Source organism: Wyeomyia smithii, chromosome 1 (genome assembly GCF_029784165.1).
Source record: "Wyeomyia smithii strain HCP4-BCI-WySm-NY-G18 chromosome 1, ASM2978416v1, whole genome shotgun sequence".
Lineage (NCBI taxonomy): Eukaryota > Metazoa > Arthropoda > Insecta > Diptera > Culicidae > Wyeomyia > Wyeomyia smithii.
The window spans coordinates 139,350,244-139,373,069 of NC_073694.1; the positions used below are offsets into that span (position 1 = coordinate 139,350,244).

Consider the following 22,826-nt stretch of genomic DNA (forward strand, 5'->3'; position numbering starts at 1 on the left):
CCTAATCAGAATTCAGTCCTATTTTTTCTGTGCGAGTAGCCCGTCATCGGAATTAGCTTATCTCTCACGCCGAATCGCGCAACCTGCTCTATATTGCAAATTTGTTTCCGTCAAAAGTCATGAGATGGATTGAATTTAAGCTGCTTAGCGGGGAACGCACAGGGGATTACGAGGCACCACCGTTGATGTGCCAGACTAGAGGGAAAGTGAAAGCACCAGCTATTCGGTGCGACCCACTTTGTGCACTTTATTTACTCTGTTGGTCGATCTTTTTCTATGGTACGCATCGTTAGTGCGTATTTTATTTGACTTCTCGTCTGTTCTTCCCGAACGATGGAAAATCACGAACAATGAGATTAACTGCGATTCGACGGGATTTTTTACCCCGAAGCGCATGAAGTGGATTTGAATAAAATGCTCCTGTATTACTACACAAATTAGCTGAATAAATATAATTTCAAATTTTAGTAGTCAATATTTCCTCTGATAGACATTCATTATATAAAAAAATCCATCGAGAAGTCTGGACACTCTATTTCTTGTGAGTCGTGACTATTGCATTTGTGTGAATATAAAACCTCAGCTCTCATTTAGGAGAATTCAAAATAAATTCCTGTCAAACAGTAGTCCTATTCTAGATATTTGCTACGACGAATCAGCAATAAGTACGTCAAAATATATTTAAGCCATTCATCATGTAGAGAAATAGGTTTTTCACTTAAAAACAGTTATTCTGATTTCTATTGTGTTTCGTTGATCCGAACTATGCTTTGATTTTAGACAACCATTAACAAATAAACTTAGCAACGCTGAAAAGAGCAAATGTGCAATGCGTGCTGCACAGTAGCAATCAGTAGCAGAATAAATATTATGCTGATATAGGATGAGGAACGGCTTAAGCAGTGCCGCCTATTTTAATCATTCGAAGAAAACCACTCTCAAACACCTGAATTTTGATCATTATCGACAATTTCAATTCGTTCACTAGAATGAATACTCCGATTAACCAGCTGCCTTACAAATACATAAAATCCCGTTCAATACAGAAAAATCTTTGAATAAACATCAATCGAGAAAAAAAATCATCAAAATTGCAGCCATTCAGGCGTTACTTCGGGTGCTGAAGAAAATCCCCTGCAAAACAGATGCAAACTGGTTAGAATAGGCTCAGGATAATGGGAATGGTGTCCCTCGATTGCAAACTTTAATAGATTATTGTTAAAGTTTGCAAAATCACTTTTACAATCTGAAAAGAAGTGCTGACAGAGCAAAAGATAATAAACAAATTGATATATTCATGTTTGTATTTCGCCTTACACATTTCGAGTATTTCGTCCCAACACACAGGTGGCTCCTAAAGCAGCCTAAAATATATTTCCTACCCTACCTACGTTATTGAAATAAAAATTCGCGTTTATAATAAATATGTACTTCGTGAAAACAATCTTTGGTAGTTAAATATATATCGTTGAACCAAACAATTTATGAACGAGGCACCAATTTATGTAAGGGGAGTTGATCGAAAGATCACGGAATAAAATTTTTAGATAGTGAAACAATATTGAATAAACCCATTTTTTTAAACGAGCGAAATGGTTTTTCGTAGCCATAATGTATTGTGGAACTGAGGTTGCTACTCGTGGTTTTATTTGTAAATCTGCCACTGGCAGTCGATTTTACGGTAGAGAAATATTATTTGAGATAGAATCCATAAAACCCCAGAACATGAGTTTCAATTCGAATGCATTCCACTCTAAGTTCAACGGTTTGGAACTAATTTTCGATTCAGCGAATCGGTGCAAAGAAATCTACCTCTCCGCGTGCTACCAAAACGTGTATTAAACGTATTCGGTTGTAGCTAAACAGAAGAAAATCTGTTTACTTCCAACCGAACACGTTAAATATATTGAGCAGTTGACTTGCTATTAGACACAAGTGTGAAATTTGAGCAACACTATATCATCAAAACCATCGTACCTTTAATATGAGAAAAACCTAAACTAATCCACCTAGCGGTCAGACCCAGCCTTTCTCATTCAAATTTTTATTTGTAAAAATAGATTTACATGAACGCTTCAATCCAATGAATGTATATTCACTCTTATGGGTTCTAAAATATTGATGTTGCAATTGAAGTATAAAATATGAAATTTGACGTTATGTTAGTGCTTAAGGAATAGCGAAATAGAAGAAATGACTCTTAATTTCGATCAATTTAACCACGTGCGATACCGGGAACGTTCAAATAGTACGGTACCATATTTAAATTATGTTGAGGCCACATATATCGATCAAAGCAGGTGTAGTTTCAAATAGTCTTTGAATTTCGTTTCTTTCCATAACTTTTGAGCCACATATCAAATTGTTATGAGGTTTGTTACTTGTAACTTTGAGAGAAGACTCGTTCGTATGACACTAGTAATGTTTAATTAAGTCGTGTAATCTTTAAAATAATAGACTTTCGTTGTTTTATCAACAATTTAATACATAACGGTGGCTTAAGTTCAATTATAATCTATTGAAATGCGAACGTATAAGGCACCCTCATCTGATAATAATTTTGATCAAATCGATTGTGTAGTTTCTGAGATAATGAAGTTTCGTGATTTTCACATTTCGGTACATTACAGACGAAGTTACAGTTCGATCATAGTAAAATTTTATAGGGTGTTATGAGGCAGCTAGACTTTTCATTTGAAATTGGGTCAACAATTTCTGAGAAAAGTGAATGAGTTTAAGTAGTATTTGGAATACGTTCCTTTTCTCAGCTGGATTTCACATTTTTAAACATAGGAGGGAAAGTAATAGTCCGATTGCAAAGCAAATCATTAGAGTCTTATGGGGCAACTAGACCTTCCATTTGACATTGATTTCATCAAAATCGGTCCAGCCATGTCTGAGAAAAATGAGTGAGAATAAAAATCTGCACATACACACACACAAAAACACACACATACACATACAGAAAATGCTCAGCTCGTCGAGCTGAGTCGAGTGATATATGCCATTCCACCCTTTGGAGCACTTTTATATTTTCGGTTTTGCAAGTGATTGCTATACCTTTCTAGGAAAAAGGCAAAACTGTACCAGTTATGGCATGAACTATTTATGGCCTATGGAGTTTACATGGAGGTGGGCCATAACTGGTACCATTGCGCTTATGCGATATAACCATAACTGATGCACTTGCCATAACTGGCTCACCCACCCTAGTTATGTTCAAATAAGTCGTGTAATACTTGAGATAATAGACTTTCGTTGTTTTAACAATTAAATACATAACGGTTACTCAAACTTTGAAACCACGTGTTCAATCATAATTCATTAGTTAACCCTCAACTAGCCCGTTCATCTGATATCAATATTGTTCAAATCAGTTGTGTAGTTTCTGAGAAAATGAAGCTTCGTGATTTTCACATTTCGATACATTACAGACGAAGTTACAGTCCGATTACAGTAAAACTAAATATGGTCTTATGAGGCAGCTAGACCTTTTATTTGACACAAATTTTGTGGAAAGCGGTTCAACCACCTCTGAGAAAAGCGAGTGAGTTTATGTAGCCTTTGGAATATGTTTCTTTTCATAGCTGGATTTCACATTTTTAAACATAACAGGCAAAGTAAAAATCCGTTTGCAAAAAAAATCAATCGGGTCTTATAGGGCAATAAGACCTTCCATATGACACTGATATTATGAAAATCGGTCCAGCAATCTCTGAGAAACATGAGTGAGTTTAAATAGTCTCCAGAACACGTTTCTTTCCTTAACTTCTGAACCACAAGTTCAATCTACATAAAATTCAAAAGTTAAGGGTTTTTTAGGTAGCCCGTTCATTTGAAATTAGTTTTGTTCAAATCGGTTCTGTAGTTTCTGAGATATTGATGTTTCGTGATTTTTACATTTTGATACATAACCTCTAAACTAGAAATCCGATTACAAAAAAATTCAATAAGATCTTATGGGACAATTAGACCTTTCATTTGCAATTAATTTCATTGAAATCGGTCCAGCCATCTCTGAGAAAATCGAGTGAGATTGGGAGAGCGTTACACACACACACATGCAGAAAATGCTCAGCTCGTCGAACTAAGTCGATTGATATACGAGATTCGACCCTTTGGAGCACTTTCATACCTTTGGTTTTTTCAGTGATTGCTATACCTTTCTAGGAGAAAGGCAATAAAAGTTACATACATCGTGCCATCCAACGTGAATCATCGTTTGATGAATCAACTGAGAAGATGAGAGATTTCGACGGAACAACGGTACTGATTAAGCGAAGTCTGTCTTAGCGAGAGGCACGTATTTGATTAGTAAAATTGATCACGTCGGCAGATGGGAAAAATTGAGCGCGATTCTTCTCCAGGGGCCCATCATCATTAAAATTCATCATACTCCAGAAGGTAAAAAGCCAGCATTGATTACATCCCATTATACGTGCTATTCATTGCTGTCACTCGCGGGAGCACAATCCCTGCTCGATTGATATCCCCGTTCTTTGCCTCTCCGTACCGGCGGAAGGTGCTAGACACTGATTGTGATTTTTCCGCAACCCGCTTGCCCCATCAGTCTCTGATTAATTTCCTCTCGTTCATTGTGCATTTAATCAGCACCTTTCCGAACGATCGATCTTCTCCAGGCTGGCTACGTAAAATGCATGCTAGCACAATTGCATTCTTAATCTCGCTTTTTCTGTTTTTCTGCCATTCAGAAAATTCCTGTGTCCTGCTGCGAGAGCCGCCAAGTAGAGAAAATGCTCCACTTGTTCCAAAATTGCAATCAGATGAGATTTATTGGTGTCGGTGGAGCAGTCGCTACACCTTTCCTCGTTTGGCTGAAATTGGGTCGTCACTTTCGGTGCACGAAAGGATATGCCCACAGTCAGGTCAGATCCTGGGAGGAATCACGCTCTTTTGCATAACAATTGCAACACAAATCAAGTAACTTTTATATTTGCGCTTTCGGTACTTCTGAGAACCGACGCTGCATCGGTACACGCCCGAGGAAACGGATACGATGAGATTTGATTTCCGCCACCGCTTCGACTGGAAGCATGACAATATGGAAGGAAGCAGCATGTGTGATTAGAGTCGAACCAAGGTGCAAGTGACGAGTTTTTGTCATACTTTGCTTCGAAGTAACGCCTTTTATGGTGGTACTGTACACTTGAACCCATTTGTTATTTCATTTCCGACGCCACCGAAGTTGGCGCTTACTGCTTCCGCAAAGGAAATCAAAATACAGGCGAATAGAAATAAATTAGATTAAGTGTGAAATCTGATTAGATTAGCTGATATCTTCTTTCACCAGCTCACAGAATATGTTTTACAAAATTATTCATCACCTGCTTTCCTGTTTTTTGCTGTATCTACTCCGGATTCTGCCCAAATGTGATAGCTTTCCTTTGCTACAACATTGGTTGTAACGTTACGTGCGGCAACATGATTGAGTTCTCCCAAGAGTCGAAAGCACCGCGTTGTGAGTTTCAACAGGAAACGTCTCATATAAATTTTCCACCACATTTTCCCACCTAATTGAGCCTTCGTCACCGTCATCGCCGCAACCGTTTCCGCTACTTTCGGCCAAAGCTAACTAAATAATCGCTAAAGCCCCTTGTTTCGTTGATTGATTTATTCGAGCCAATTTGGACTGTCAATTTGGCCACTCGACCGTTTACTCGTTGTTGTCATTGCCACTGGTGTTGCTGAACGCGTGAGTAGGCAGAGAAATTTCCGACCGTCGAATCGAAAAAACGAAATGTTGCTGAACCGGATGGTCGATTGGTACTGCAGTGACCTTCGTCAAATCATGGCCCCATTAGAATGGTTCGCTTGATTGATAAAATTTGCTTAAATGAACCTTTCAGTTTCACGAATAATAATAGCCACAACCGGATGGGATGAGAGAACTGATGCCGGTACCGAACGGTCTGAAAAGATGTCTCATTAAACGTACCAAACACCGGGCAGCTCCACCAAAATAAGCGCTTGCAAAGTTCAGAGTAATAACGGGCGGAATTCTATTTTTTCCCTTTCATCAAACGCCTTAGAGAACACTTTGGTTTTAAATTGATTTTCAAAGGTTTACTTCCTGAAGCGTGTACTCCTGTGCCAACAACTTTCCAATAAATCCGCTTGAACGCAGACAATTTCTACAAATTATTTACCTTCAAGCCTTCTCATCGTTGGGTAACATTTCATTTCTTTTCCGGCTCAAATGCCTGGACTTCTCGGCGTGTTTGTCTAACAATATAGAAAATCCGTCCCACTTTAGTCCCAAGGGGGGCATACCGATAAAGATGGGGGAATCGAAGTACACTCTCCGTTTGCGGAAGCTTGAACCGCCCTTCTAAACGAGAATTTATTGTGATTGCTTTAGTACGTCGTTCTCGTACCGTCGTCGGTTGGGCTGTCCTGTACTTGCTTTTATCCCGATTGTCCATCGCTTTCGCCGAAACCGGAAAACTTAGGACGACGTGCTGCTAAGAGCACTCGCCAGAGCAGCCAAATAAAGAGCACACTTAAAATGACGATAAAGCTAACACGTGATGAAATTTTCGTTACATCCTCCGCAGCCTAGCGGTTTGCCAATCGGTCGAAGTAAAAATAAAACGAACGCGATAATTCGATATCGAATGAATTTTATTTGGCGTGTGGCGGCGATAGCCATGAGTCCAACCTTGCAAGTTTTGGACCTGCAAATTGTTTTTATTTCAGAACCCGGAATAACCCAAAAATGTTGGCTAAAGGTTTTCTTTAACTCCCATATTTTACCTAGGCGTGTTTGTACGGACGACATGTTTCGGAATTAAAGTTATTTACTACCTATAAACTACAAAAATGATTCTAATATTTTAAATAGGCGTCATATTGAGTTCTATTATTTCAGTTTTACTGTCGTGCCTTAAAAATTCACGTTACTTAAATTATGGTGCAAACAAAAAGCTTCTATGTGACTTTCCAATATCCGGTGGGTGGTATATCAAGGCTCATACATACGCGCAAAATTTCGGTGTTAATACTTGTGTTGGTTAAACAATTCCAGAAATTTTCAATTATCCGTACTGTTTTTTATGATTTTTGTGCGAAATCAGATTAAAACTTATGCGAGTTATAAAAACGTGATATTTGATCGTACTTCCACATAGTAATCAGATGTTTGTAAGGATGGACTAATAAAACAAGTGATAAGATTCCTCTAGCAGTAATTGATGCAACAAAAAATTCACAAAAATATATTTCATCAAGCAGGAATGTCATACCAATGAATAGATTTCGATCAAACTTAGAAATATAATGCAAAAAAATTTTAGCTTCAATTGTATCGATAAAAAAAATTGTATACTCACCCACTAGCTCACCCGAATAACTTCGTCCCGCACATTTTTTTCCCTTAATTAAAATAATTTTGAGCATTCCAAATTTATTGATTCCTTGCGATTTATTTATAGTCTGCGAATGCATGACGAACCGAATATTGGATACGATCAAAGTCAAAAGATGAATCGTTTGTAATGATTGATTTTATCGAAATGACAACATTCTCACCTTTGGACTTCTGTACATCACCTCGATTCTGGAAATATCCATATTCGGTCAGTGTTGAGAAGTCACCATTTGTGATTGGACACACATACCCATTACTCACTAATTTTTATCATAAATACTTAAGCTACTAACAAATCCCCCCCTATAAAAAAAATCCATATTCGGTATTCGGTCATTTTAGGCTGTTTTTCAGAAACCGGAAGTCGTTATTTTAGCTTCCGAAATGGTGTCTAAGGTCGATTTTAGACTCCTGTGCATCATTACGATTACGGAAATATTGGGTAGTTTTTGGTCACTTTAGACTGTTTTCCAAAAACCGGGTGTCGTCATCTTGGACTTCAAAATGGCATGTGAGGTTGATTTCTGGCCTCTGGGCGTCATTATGGATCCGAAAATATTCAGTTTGGACGGTATTTGGCCATTTTTGACTGTTTTCCAGACATCGGAAGTCGCCGTCTTGGAATTATAAATAGTGATCGATTTTTAGCTTCTGTACATCCTTTTGATTCCGGATATTGGGTGGAAATTGGCCATTTTCGGTTGTTTTCCACAACCCGGAAATCTCCATTTCATAATTCAAATTGTTGTCGATTTGTGGTTTTAGTGCATCATTACGTTTTCGGAAATTCTCGCGTTGGGTGGTTTTTGGTCACTTTCGGCTATTTTTCAGAAACCGGAAATCGCCATCTTAAATTTTAGAATGGCATTTGGAGACAATTTTTGGCCTCTAAGCGTCATTCTTGTTTTTTTTTTTCAGCTGTTTTTGCTACGAGGGAGGGGTGTCGAACCACTATGAACATTTTCCTTGCTCCCAAAAACCTTAGCATGCCGTATTTGGTTGTATTTGCTTGATTGGTTCTCGAGTTGTGAAAAATTTGCGTTCCATTTGTATGGGACCCCTCCATTCCAGAAGAGAAAGGGTCTCGACCCATCATGAAAATGTTATTAGAAATTTGTGTTTCATTTGTATGGGATCCCTCCCTTATGGAAGAGGGAGGGGTGTCGAACCAGTATGGACATATTTGTTACCCCAAAAATATTCACGTGCCAAATTTGGTAGTATTTGCTTGATTGTTTATCGAGCTGAGCGAAATTTCTCTTTCATTTTTATGGGACCCCTTCCTTCTGGAAGGAAGGAGGGAGGTATCTAACCACCTTTAAAATATTTTTTGCCCTTATAAACTTTTGCATGCCAAATTTGGCTTTATCTACTTGATTGTATTTCTTTGAGTGGGTTCCTCCCTTACGGAAGAGGGAGGGGTGCCGAACCACTATGGACATATTTGTTATCCCTACAAAACATTCTTCTGCCAAATTTGGTTCTATTTGCTTGATTGGTACTAGAGTTGTGAGAAATTTGTCTTTCATTTGTATGGGACTTCTTCCTTCCAGACGAGGAAGGGGTCTCGAACCACCATGAAAATATTTTTTGGCTTTAAAAACTTTTACATGCCAAATTTGGTTCTATTTACTTGATTAGTTCTCGATATGTGAAAAAATTTATGTTCCATTTGTATGGAACCTCTCCCTTACAAAATAGGGAGGGGTCTCGAGTTATCTTAGTAACCATTGCCGGCCGCTACAAACCCTATATATAAAATTTCACACCGATCGGTGCTTTAGTTTCCGAGTCTATATGGATCAGACAGACAGACAGACAGGACTGCATGTTTAGATACACCTTTTAAATTCATGGAATTATATTTCTACGTCTTGGTTTACTTTACTTTGTTGGTTGGTTTGACGGACCATTTATTACCAGTCTTGGGCAGCCGTTCTCCAGTCACTTCGTACACTAGCAGATCGTGCATTTTCTTGCACCGCGCACATCCGCTGAGTGCGAGGCTTACCGCGGAGTCGACGGCTCCTTACTGGTTCTCTATTAATTGCTGGAAGTGATTTTTTACTGTTGCTGACCTTGAGTTAAATTGTTTCAACAAGTAAAGATAATTATGTCGCCGTTTTTACGATCAAATGGCAGATCAACGATGAACAAGGAATGATGTCAACCAATGTTGTGAATTGTCAACACAATATTTTTGGTGAAGATAAAACTGTCCATTCCAAATAAATTACTTTTTATCCGATCACTAAACATTTGGCTTTCATTCTTCAACAAAAAATGAATAGCAAAAATTGAATTTATCAGAAAATTCAAAACAAAATTTATAAAACTTTATTTTTCAACTATTGGCACAACTAGAGAAAAATAAACGCATTTTATTCTTTTTATAATTTTTGTTGAATTACTTTTAATGATTCTTTCAATCCAGTATTCCAGTAGCATTGGCTCCATGAAACGCTAAAGCTAGTGCAACTGTAACCCATGAACATAAACAAATTGAATGTGCACAATTTAGAACAAAACTATTAACTATAGTATGAGATGTTCAACCCCTTTTAGCATAAATTTATTCCATTTTTGTTGAACCTGTATTGACAGTGCTGCTCGGAATTCCACTGCATTAAATCTGATATCCTTCGAAAGATCTCACTCGATTCGACATTCCTGCAGCGCGTTCGCACCATGTTCAGATCGCTCCACTGCATGCCTCTCCAGTACAATCGGGAATCGGGTGAATCCGGACCCAACTTAATTTCGTTTTCATGAAATTCACGACTAATTCACTTTTCGCAGCTTTCCAAACGGCAGCCAACTGTGCGAGCAGTAGCTGATTTCAATTACGAATTCATTGCTTGTTTAAGTTTAAAACAGGGATTTCTCCACTGTTCCGGGTAACAGCATCTGCACTCTCAGTCTGCTCGCAACTGCTGCTGTCAGCCGGCCGTTGGAGTGCAATTGAATGTATAAATTAACGTTAAGCTTTTGAATTTCAGTCATAGTTACACAGCGAGAGAACCACTTGCCACTTTGATGAAAAGCTTTTACTGGATGAGATGGTAGACAGTGGGTTTTGAAATGTAATCGAGTGAAGGAAATGTGTTCATTTGGAACAAGCCGTTATTCTTTGAAGTTTTTTAAATGCTCGTTGTAAAAATATGTTATCAATGCAATGTCATGTAACTCAATAATAACCATGCTTTATTTTATGACTATTTTAGATCCTCCTGACTTGCGCTGTATGCGCATTTGCTTTCCCGGAGCCCCCTCGCGGTCGCATTGCTCTGCCGGCCAAGCAGTTGCAGCTACCGGAACATGAGTACGGAGCCCCGAAGACCGAATACGGTCCACCAGCGCAAGAGTACGGACCACCGACTCCTGTCTATGGACCCCCAGCAGCCGAATACGGTCCTCCACCGAAGCTGGTAACTAAGAATGTCTACGTCCACGTTCCACCGGAGGAACCCACCGAGATCATTCGAAGCCCGGTGCTGGAAACTCCCATTCCCAAGAAACACTACAAGATTATCTTTATCAAAGCTCCGGCTCCTCCTGCACCAATCCAGCAACAAATTCCGCCCCAACCACTAGACGAACACAAGACCTTGGTGTATGTGTTGGTGAAGAAACCCGAGGAACCTGCACCGTTGGAAATTCCGCAACCAGAGCCTACCGAACCTAGCAAGCCGGAAGTCTACTTCATTAAGTATAAAACCAACGAAAACAAAGAGCCAGCCAAAACTTACGGCCCTCCTGCCAACGCCTACGGCCCTCCATCGCCCCCATCCGGACCTGCTAGATACCAGCAATTCTAAATCAACCTCAAATGGTCTCAGATTTGATTGTAGGCTATTGTTATTTGTTACTTGTTGTTTATTAGATTCCATTTTTAGTTAAGGTAGTAAGGTTATTTGTATTAGGTGAAACTACGCTGTTTTGATTGGATTCCTTCCACAAGCCCATTCCAATCCTCTCCATAATTTTGTAAATAAGGACTGCCCCATCTCCTGAAACAACAGGAAGGAATTTCCACAAATCAAACGTAACCCGACCTACTTCTGTACCTTGTCGTTTCACTTCCTACTGTAGAGACAATAGTAAACTAGTAGCAAAATCGTGAAAGAAGCACAGTGTTATGCCGTCATTCCCAGCATTCCTTACTGTCTATTCGCTAGAATCAATTGGAGGAAAAAGCTTGACTGTGTAAATATTGCTATCGATAGAAGGTCGGTGTACCCAACTAGAATTAAACCGAGTCGAGTGTCCTGATGGACGAGAGAAGAAACGAAAATCAGATGAAATAACGATTTGTCGAAACTAAATACATGGCTTACTATGATATCTGTGTTTTTTTCCTGGTTTAGTTTGCCGGTTCGTAACCGGTCACAGGTTCTGAGAGCTTGGCAAGGATGGAGTGCTACTACACACCGAAGGCAATCTGATTTAAAAAAGTCGGTCGGACATTTGGTTGGCTGGAAGAGTCCCTGGTATTTGATTATTTTTTATGGTCGATTCAACGACTGTTACGGGCGGCAGAAGCACTATTGGAGACGAACATTCGAAATTGACTGGTGAAAAGGTACTCCATGTGCTATAGACCTTAGCATCATCTCTTGTAAACTTCATAAGTCGTCCACATTGAATGCATGCTGTTAACGCATAGGACATATCACAACTTACGCACAGACATATCAAGAATGTAACTGTAGTTGGTCACCCTGTCTTAAGATAGAAAAATCAATAGACATCAGATGAAACTCCCAGGCCTTCTCTAAAACATGTCTCGTTTTTTCAGATGTTCAATTTATACTGCTCGTGTCTTTTTTTCTATTCGTTGTATCGTTGTAAAGTCGAATTTCGCTTTTTGTTTATTGTTCATTAGGCTGTCCCAAAAAATCGATGTAGCAAAAGTCGAAGTGCTCGATCCTGAATTGAAAGAAAATGTTGTTTATAGTGTTTTTGTAGAACATTTCGATTCGAAAAAATATTTTCAGATTGCCCAAACGTGATTTATGAAAAATGGCTTTTAAAGCTACTAAACCACTTTTTTGCACGTTTCGCAATTTCGCAACTTTTCGATTCTGACATTTTTACATATATTTTTTTTTTTATTTTTATAGGGTTAATTATGAATATTTTACATGGTTTGGTTCAGCATCCCATTCAGTTATTTGACTCACAGAGCCCATTAAATAGTGTGACAAAGTGTTTTTTTCCCAAAGGTTTTAGAAAAAAACCCTTAAAAATAAACAAAAAAATTCAGTCAGAAACTGACGCTTTTACTGATAAGCGAGATTCATGACGAAAATTCATAAATATCGCATTCTTTTTTCTGAAGTAGACATTGAAACATGTTTCCACCATTTCGAAAAAATAAAAATTCTGCAAAAAAGACTAACTAATCCATCTATCGATGTGATTTTTTGTGATCAACTGTGTAACTGTACCAAGTTCACAGTCAGAGCCGGATTTACGATTGTGGAGGCCCGGGGCCCAGTTTACAGTGGGAGCCCCAGAATAAAACAAACCCGTTTTTTTATCGTACGAGTTAAAAACACTTATTTGTCATTGGAAAGTTACCAAAAATTTGCTAGAATTTTTTCTTACGAGATTTTTTTTTGCAGAGAACTTATTGATTGAATAATCAACATCCAGCTCCCTCAGAATATTGTACTCTCAACTTAACAATGCTAAGTTTGACAGCATTTCACTCTTCATAGTCGTACGCAACCTATTTTCAATCAGTTTCATCTTCGATAAAGACCTTTCTTCAGTTGCGTTCGAGATCATTAGGCTCAAATAAATAAATGTATGCAACTGCTCGAAATCCGGAATTTTTTTCTTGATATCTGAAAAATAAAAACCTACCGCAATTCGAAAAAAAATGCGATCCGCAAGCAAAAATTTGCACAAAATTTGAGAAAGACTGCGCAAATATAAGGCTACGCTGGCAATAATCTATAGAAACTAGGAAAAACTACACACTTCTGTAGGTCAATAAAATCTGCACACGGACTCTGAAAATCTGCATTTTGCAACGCAAATCTAGTATCTCTGATTCGGACAGATTGAAATGGTCTGTTCAAATTTTCTTACTGAAAATTGAACTTTTGATTGAACCTCATTTTTGATAGAGAAAAGAACTTTTTCTCGTTTTGTGGGGGCCCCAAAAATGTGGGGGCCCGGGGCCCGGGCCCCCTGGGCCCCCCCTTAAATCCGGCTCTGTTCACAGTAGTTAAAGGATTGAAAGATATTCTGTTCATTTAGAACTTATTTTGTTCCAGTTGGTCGCAAAATTTCTCAAATACCGAAGTTTGGGTATTTTCATATTTTGATACGTAATAGATTAACTGTAAGCCTAAATATAATAAGCTTCAGTAGAAAATTATGGGCCAACTTTATACGTCAGTAACAAGGTTGTTGATCGATAACCTATCGTAATCTGTCTGTTGTCCGATGACAATATTGTCTGTTATCGTTATCGACGATGACGCTTACGTCTACAGACATTATCTTCATTGTCGAAAACGATAGCTACTGGACGGTATCGAATCAATAACATTTGTTTATGAGCACTGCCATGCCAATTTTTGCATTATTGAATATATCATCCAAATGCATTTGAATTGTAAAGATGACAATGTCACATACCTTTCTATTCATATTCGAGCTTCACGAAGGTACCTACGAGTTAAAACAATTAAAATTGAGACATTTCTTGTCCTGATGAGAAAGGAAACCTAAAACAAACGAAGAAGTTTTGTTTCCTGTTGCCTGGCAGGGATGTGACGGATGTGCAGATGCGGATGCGAATATGTGATTACGAATGCAGATGTAGATGCGGATGTCAAACTTCATGCGGATGTTCTGCATTGACGGATGCGGATGCGGATATCCGTATCATCCTCTATGTTTTATTTTGCTTATTTTGCATGAGCATGGCCTTTCCCGGTGCAATAGTTATTTAAGCGAGCAGCAAAAACACCAGAAAATTTTTGTTTTTACAAAATTATACAAAGTGATATTTGCTCTTAATATCCGCATGGTAAAATGCGGATGTGGATGCGAATGCGGATGTTCCGCATTTACGGATGCGGATATCCGTAACATCTCTTTTGCCTAGTGATGCTTCGTCTTCAACACTCCGAAGTGGGAAAACGCTTCCTCATTCCGTGCCTGTTTTTTGATCAAGTCGTTACACCTAAAGCGCTTGTATACAGAGTGACGACACTGTCAAAATGCGAACAAAAATTATGTTATATTATCTGTCAGTGTCATTTCAATCGAGCAAACAACCAATAAATTCATGCGGAGAAAACAGGCAGGATGTTAAGTGTTACCACCGTTACCTTGGATGGTATACAGGCACTCTAGAAACACCATTCACAACCACAACAGACAAAACGGACATGAGACGTTAGTAAGCTGAATACGTCTGGTGACTATCGTCGCTGGGCAAAAGTGAAACTGCGACTGGATTGTTTGTCTTTTGTGGCTGGCCCCGATTCCGTTACACAGTTGATGCTCGAGCTTATTGACTCATCCATACCTCATCCATACCCGGCGATAGCCGACCATTCGCAGTGCGTGCCTCCGTGCAAGACGGAGGATGCAGCGTGCGCGAAACGAAGAAGAGAGGACAGAGCGCCGCGCAGCATTCGGTTCTGCAAGATCGATTCTAAAGAGTGCGATAAAGGCTAGCAAGAGAGCCTGCTTCGATAGGCTATGTGCGAGTGCCCACACGAATCCGTGGGGTGACGCCTACAGGATCGTAATGGCCAAGACTAGAGGCGCGCTGGCGCCTACCGAGCGATCACCACCGATACTGAAGCGTATCATCCAGGGCAGTCTTTCCGCGCCACGAGCCAAGCCCTTGGCCTCAGGCGGTCGAGTCTCACGTCCGATGTTCCAGTATCTCAGACATAGACCAGGGATGATCGGCCAGCCTGCTGAACACCCAATCCGTGAGCGTGATCGCCAAATCTCTGTGTGATCGCCAAATCTCTGAGCAAGGCACCGGAATCGGATGGTAACCTGGCAATCAGGCTGGCGATGAAAATGACCTCCGGGCTGTTCATGGCAGTTATGCAGAGGTGCCTGACTGTGGATGACTGTCTCTTTCCGGACAGGTGGAAGCAGCAGAGACTGGTCGTACTGCCGAATGCTGGGATACCGCCAGGGGACCCATCGACATATAGGCCATCTGCCTGCTGAACACTGCGGGCAAGGTGCTTGAAAGGATTATCCTCAAGGTACAGGGAGGTACAGGGGGTACAGGGAGGTACACGGAGGATGTACACGGGCTGGGAAGTAACCAGTTTGGCTTCCGGAAGGGTAGGTCCACGCTGGATGCCATCTCTTCCGTTGCCAAGACGGTGGAGGCAGCACTCAAGCGCAAGAGAAGGGGAATACGCTATTGCGCAATCGTCACGCTCGACGTGAAGAATGCGTTCAATAGCGCCAGTTGGGACTCCATAATGCTCGCGCTCAGGAGCATCCATGTACCGATGTCGTTGTACAAGCTTCTGGAAAATTACTTCCAGAATCGAGTACTCCTTAATTAAAATAATTTTGAGCATTCCAAATTTATTGATTCCTTGCGATTTATTTATAGTCTGCGAATGCATGACGAACCGAATATTGGATACGATCAAAGTCAAAAGATGAATCGTTTGTAATGATTGATTTTATCGAAATGACAACATTCTCACCTTTGGACTTCTGTACATCACCTCGATTCTGGAAATATCCATATTCGGTCAGTGTTGAGAAGTCACCATTTGTGATTGGACACACATACCCATTACTCACTAATTTTTATCATAAATACTTAAGCTACTAACAAATCCCCCCCTATAAAAAAAATCCATATTCGGTATTCGGTCATTTTAGGCTGTTTTTCAGAAACCGGAAGTCGTTATTTTAGCTTCCGAAATGGTGTCTAAGGTCGATTTTAGACTCCTGTGCATCATTACGATTACGGAAATATTGGGTAGTTTTTGGTCACTTTAGACTGTTTTCCAAAAACCGGGTGTCGTCATCTTGGACTTCAAAATGGCATGTGAGGTTGATTTCTGGCCTCTGGGCGTCATTATGGATCCGAAAATATTCAGTTTGGACGGTATTTGGCCATTTTTGACTGTTTTCCAGACATCGGAAGTCGCCGTCTTGGAATTATAAATAGTGATCGATTTTTAGCTTCTGTACATCCTTTTGATTCCGGATATTGGGTGGAAATTGGCCATTTTCGGTTGTTTTCCACAACCCGGAAATCTCCATTTCATAATTCAAATTGTTGTCGATTTGTGGTTTTAGTGCATCATTACGTTTTCGGAAATTCTCGCGTTGGGTGGTTTTTGGTCACTTTCGGCTATTTTTCAGAAACCGGAAATCGCCATCTTAAATTTTAGAATGGCATTTGGAGACAATTTTTGGCCTCTAAGCGTCATTCTTGTTTTTTTTTTCAGCTGTTTTTGCTACGAGGGAGGGGTGTCGAACCACTATGAACATTTTCCTTGCTCCCAAAAACCTTAGCATGCCGTATTTGGTTGTATTTGCTTGATTGGTTCTCGAGTTGTGAAAAATTTGCGTTCCATTTGTATGGGACCCCTCCATTCCAGAAGAGAAAGGGTCTCGACCCATCATGAAAATGTTATTAGAAATTTGTGTTTCATTTGTATGGGATCCCTCCCTTATGGAAGAGGGAGGGGTGTCGAACCAGTATGGACATATTTGTTACCCCAAAAATATTCACGTGCCAAATTTGGTAGTATTTGCTTGATTGTTTATCGAGCTGAGCGAAATTTCTCTTTCATTTTTATGGGACCCCTTCCTTCTGGAAGGAAGGAGGGAGGTATCTAACCACCTTTAAAATATTTTTTGCCCTTATAAACTTTTGCATGCCAAATTTGGCTTTATCTACTTGATTGTATTTCTTTGAGTGGGTTCCTCCCTTACGGAAGAGGGAGGGGTGCCGAACCACTATGGACATATTTGTTATCCCTACAAAACATTCTTCTGCCAAATTTGGTTCTATTTGCTTGATTGGTACTAGAGTTGTGAGAAATTTGTCTTTCATTTGTATGGGACTTCTTCCTTCCAGACGAGGAAGGGGTCTCGAACCACCATGAAAATATTTTTTGGCTTTAAAAACTTTTACATGCCAAATTTGGTTCTATTTACTTGATTAGTTCTCGATATGTGAAAAAATTTATGTTCCATTTGTATGGAACCTCTCCCTTACAAAATAGGGAGGGGTCTCGAGTTATCTTAGTAACCATTGCCGGCCGCTACAAACCCTATATATAAAATTTCACACCGATCGGTGCTTTAGTTTCCGAGTCTATATGGATCAGACAGACAGACAGACAGGACTGCATGTTTAGATACACCTTTTAAATTCATGGAATTATATTTCTACGTCTTGGTTTACTTTACTTTGTTGGTTGGTTTGACGGACCATTTATTACCAGTCTTGGGCAGCCGTTCTCCAGTCACTTCGTACACTAGCAGATCGTGCATTTTCTTGCACCGCGCACATCCGCTGAGTGCGAGGCTTACCGCGGAGTCGACGGCTCCTTACTGGTTCTCTATTAATTGCTGGAAGTGATTTTTTACTGTTGCTGACCTTGAGTTAAATTGTTTCAACAAGTAAAGATAATTATGTCGCCGTTATTACGATCAAATGGCAGATCAACGATGAACAAGGAATGATGTCAACCAATGTTGTGAATTGTCAACACAATATTTTTGGTGAAGATAAAACTGTCCATTCCAAATAAATTACTTTTTATCCGATCACTAAACATTTGGCTTTCATTCTTCAACAAAAAATGAATAGCAAAAATTGAATTTATCAGAAAATTCAAAACAAAATTTATAAAACTTTATTTTTCAACTATTGGCACAACTAGAGAAAAATAAACGCATTTTATTCTTTTTATAATTTTTGTTGAATTACTTTTAATGATTCTTTCAATCCAGTATTCCAGTAGCATTGGCTCCATGAAACGCTAAAGCTAGTGCAACTGTAACCCATGAACATAAACAAATTGAATGTGCACAATTTAGAACAAAACTATTAACTATAGTATGAGATGTTCAACCCCTTTTAGCATAAATTTATTCCATTTTTGTTGAACCTGTATTGACAGTGCTGCTCGGAATTCCACTGCATTAAATCTGATATCCTTCGAAAGATCTCACTCGATTCGACATTCCTGCAGCGCGTTCGCACCATGCTCAGATCGCTCCACTGCATGCCTCTCCAGTACAATCGGGAATCGGGTGAATCCGGACCCAACTTAATTTCGTTTTCATGAAATTCACGACTAATTCACTTTTCGCAGCTTTCCAAACGGCAGCCAACTGTGCGAGCAGTAGCTGATTTCAATTACGAATTCATTGCTTGTTTAAGTTTAAAACAGGGATTTCTCCACTGTTCCGGGTAACAGCATCTGCACTCTCAGTCTGCTCGCAACTGCTGCTGTCAGCCGGCCGTTGGAGTGCAATTGAATGTATAAATTAACGTTAAGCTTTTGAATTTCAGTCATAGTTACACAGCGAGAGAACCACTTGCCACTTTGATGAAAAGCTTTTACTGGATGAGATGGTAGACAGTGGGTTTTGAAATGTAATCGAGTGAAGGAAATGTGTTCATTTGGAACAAGCCGTTATTCTTTGAAGTTTTTTAAATGCTCGTTGTAAAAATATGTTATCAATGCAATGTCATGTAACTCAATAATAACCATGCTTTATTTTATGACTATTTTAGATCCTCCTGACTTGCGCTGTATGCGCATTTGCTTTCCCGGAGCCCCCTCGCGGTCGCATTGCTCTGCCGGCCAAGCAGTTGCAGCTACCGGAACATGAGTACGGAGCCCCGAAGACCGAATACGGTCCACCAGCGCAAGAGTACGGACCACCGACTCCTGTCTATGGACCCCCAGCAGCCGAATACGGTCCTCCACCGAAGCTGGTAACTAAGAATGTCTACGTCCACGTTCCACCGGAGGAACCCACCGAGATCATTCGAAGCCCGGTGCTGGAAACTCCCATTCCCAAGAAACACTACAAGATTATCTTTATCAAAGCTCCGGCTCCTCCTGCACCAATCCAGCAACAAATTCCGCCCCAACCACTAGACGAACACAAGACCTTGGTGTATGTGTTGGTGAAGAAACCCGAGGAACCTGCACCGTTGGAAATTCCGCAACCAGAGCCTACCGAACCTAGCAAGCCGGAAGTCTACTTCATTAAGTATAAAACCAACGAAAACAAAGAGCCAGCCAAAACTTACGGCCCTCCTGCCAACGCCTACGGCCCTCCATCGCCCCCATCCGGACCTGCTAGATACCAGCAATTCTAAATCAACCTCAAATGGTCTCAGATTTGATTGTAGGCTATTGTTATTTGTTACTTGTTGTTTATTAGATTCCATTTTTAGTTAAGGTAGTAAGGTTATTTGTATTAGGTGAAACTACGCTGTTTTGATTGGATTCCTTCCACAAGCCCATTCCAATCCTCTCCATAATTTTGTAAATAAGGACTGCCCCATCTCCTGAAACAACAGGAAGGAATTTCCACAAATCAAACGTAACCCGACCTACTTCTGTACCTTGTCGTTTCACTTCCTACTGTAGAGACAATAGTAAACTAGTAGCAAAATCGTGAAAGAAGCACAGTGTTATGCCGTCATTCCCAGCATTCCTTACTGTCTATTCGCTAGAATCAATTGGAGGAAAAAGCTTGACTGTGTAAATATTGCTATCGATAGAAGGTCGGTGTACCCAACTAGAATTAAACCGAGTCGAGTGTCCTGATGGACGAGAGAAGAAACGAAAATCAGATGAAATAACGATTTGTCGAAACTAAATACATGGCTTACTATGATATCTGTGTTTTTTTCCTGGTTTAGTTTGCCGGTTCGTAACCGGTCACAGGTTCTGAGAGCTTGGCAAGGATGGAGTGCTACTACACACCGAAGGCAATCTGATTTAAAAAAGTCGGTCGGACATTTGGTTGGCTGGAAGAGTCCCTGGTATTTGATTATTTTTTATGGTCGATTCAACGACTGTTACGGGCGGCAGAAGCACTATTGGAGACGAACATTCGAAATTGACTGGTGAAAAGGTACTCCATGTGCTATAGACCTTAGCATCATCTCTTGTAAACTTCATAAGTCGTCCACATTGAATGCATGCTGTTAACGCATAGGACATATCACAACTTACGCACAGACATATCAAGAATGTAACTGTAGTTGGTCACCCTGTCTTAAGATAGAAAAATCAATAGACATCAGATGAAACTCCCAGGCCTTCTCTAAAACATGTCTCGTTTTTTCAGATGTTCAATTTATACTGCTCGTGTCTTTTTTTCTATTCGTTGTATCGTTGTAAAGTCGAATTTCGCTTTTTGTTTATTGTTCATTAGGCTGTCCCAAAAAATCGATGTAGCAAAAGTCGAAGTGCTCGATCCTGAATTGAAAGAAAATGTTGTTTATAGTGTTTTTGTAGAACATTTCGATTCGAAAAAATATTTTCAGATTGCCCAAACGTGATTTATGAAAAATGGCTTTTAAAGCTACTAAACCACTTTTTTGCACGTTTCGCAATTTCGCAACTTTTCGATTCTGACATTTTTACATATATTTTTTTTTTATTTTTATAGGGTTAATTATGAATATTTTACATGGTTTGGTTCAGCATCCCATTCAGTTATTTGACTCACAGAGCCCATTAAATAGTGTGACAAAGTGTTTTTTTCCCAAAGGTTTTAGAAAAAAACCCTTAAAAATAAACAAAAAAATTCAGTCAGAAACTGACGCTTTTACTGATAAGCGAGATTCATGACGAAAATTCATAAATATCGCATTCTTTTTTCTGAAGTAGACATTGAAACATGTTTCCACCATTTCGAAAAAATAAAAATTCTGCAAAAAAGACTAACTAATCCATCTATCGATGTGATTTTTTGTGATCAACTGTGTAACTGTACCAAGTTCACAGTCAGAGCCGGATTTACGATTGTGGAGGCCCGGGGCCCAGTTTACAGTGGGAGCCCCAGAATAAAACAAACCCGTTTTTTTATCGTACGAGTTAAAAACACTTATTTGTCATTGGAAAGTTACCAAAAATTTGCTAGAATTTTTTCTTACGAGATTTTTTTTTGCAGAGAACTTATTGATTGAATAATCAACATCCAGCTCCCTCAGAATATTGTACTCTCAACTTAACAATGCTAAGTTTGACAGCATTTCACTCTTCATAGTCGTACGCAACCTATTTTCAATCAGTTTCATCTTCGATAAAGACCTTTCTTCAGTTGCGTTCGAGATCATTAGGCTCAAATAAATAAATGTATGCAACTGCTCGAAATCCGGAATTTTTTTCTTGATATCTGAAAAATAAAAACCTACCGCAATTCGAAAAAAAATGCGATCCGCAAGCAAAAATTTGCACAAAATTTGAGAAAGACTGCGCAAATATAAGGCTACGCTGGCAATAATCTATAGAAACTAGGAAAAACTACACACTTCTGTAGGTCAATAAAATCTGCACACGGACTCTGAAAATCTGCATTTTGCAACGCAAATCTAGTATCTCTGATTCGGACAGATTGAAATGGTCTGTTCAAATTTTCTTACTGAAAATTGAACTTTTGATTGAACCTCATTTTTGATAGAGAAAAGAACTTTTTCTCGTTTTGTGGGGGCCCCAAAAATGTGGGGGCCCGGGGCCCGGGCCCCCTGGGCCCCCCCTTAAATCCGGCTCTGTTCACAGTAGTTAAAGGATTGAAAGATATTCTGTTCATTTAGAACTTATTTTGTTCCAGTTGGTCGCAAAATTTCTCAAATACCGAAGTTTGGGTATTTTCATATTTTGATACGTAATAGATTAACTGTAAGCCTAAATATAATAAGCTTCAGTAGAAAATTATGGGCCAACTTTATACGTCAGTAACAAGGTTGTTGATCGATAACCTATCGTAATCTGTCTGTTGTCCGATGACAATATTGTCTGTTATCGTTATCGACGATGACGCTTACGTCTACAGACATTATCTTCATTGTCGAAAACGATAGCTACTGGACGGTATCGAATCAATAACATTTGTTTATGAGCACTGCCATGCCAATTTTTGCATTATTGAATATATCATCCAAATGCATTTGAATTGTAAAGATGACAATGTCACATACCTTTCTATTCATATTCGAGCTTCACGAAGGTACCTACGAGTTAAAACAATTAAAATTGAGACATTTCTTGTCCTGATGAGAAAGGAAACCTAAAACAAACGAAGAAGTTTTGTTTCCTGTTGCCTGGCAGGGATGTGACGGATGTGCAGATGCGGATGCGAATATGTGATTACGAATGCAGATGTAGATGCGGATGTCAAACTTCATGCGGATGTTCTGCATTGACGGATGCGG

General features: G+C 39.5%; 2 protein-coding genes across 3 annotated transcripts in view; both read left to right on the plus strand.

Annotated features, from left to right (window-relative positions):
• The window catches only part of LOC129718531 (uncharacterized), a 49,257-nt gene extending 37,303 nt beyond the window's left edge, over nucleotides 1-11,954 (plus strand). The window contains exon 2 of one of the 2 annotated variants that reach the window (XM_055669399.1): nucleotides 10,612-11,723. In XM_055669399.1, coding sequence (XP_055525374.1) covers nucleotides 10,612-11,205 — 594 coding nt within the window. In that variant the 3' untranslated portion in view covers nucleotides 11,206-11,723. Of the gene's footprint in view, nucleotides 1-10,611 lie in introns of both variants that reach the window. The other variant, XM_055669398.1, reaches the window with a different exon arrangement.
• A 3,728-nt stretch (nucleotides 11,955-15,682) lies between these two features.
• LOC129717233 (uncharacterized) lies at nucleotides 15,683-19,757 on the plus strand. The gene is made up of 2 exons (XM_055667089.1): nucleotides 15,683-15,724; nucleotides 19,164-19,757. The coding sequence occupies exons 1-2, from the start codon at nucleotides 15,683-15,685 to the stop codon at nucleotides 19,755-19,757; spliced, it is 636 nt and encodes a 211-aa protein (XP_055523064.1).
• The last annotated feature ends 3,069 nt before the right edge of the window (nucleotides 19,758-22,826 follow it).

Coding starts and splice junctions, on each gene's coding strand:
- LOC129717233 (XM_055667089.1), top strand. CDS start 15,683: ATGTACACGGGCTGGGAAGTAACCAGTTTGGCTTCCGGAAGG. Junction 15,725..19,163: donor CCAGTTTGGCTTCCGGAAGG/GTAGGTCCACGC, acceptor TGACTATTTTAG/ATCCTCCTGACTTGCGCTGT.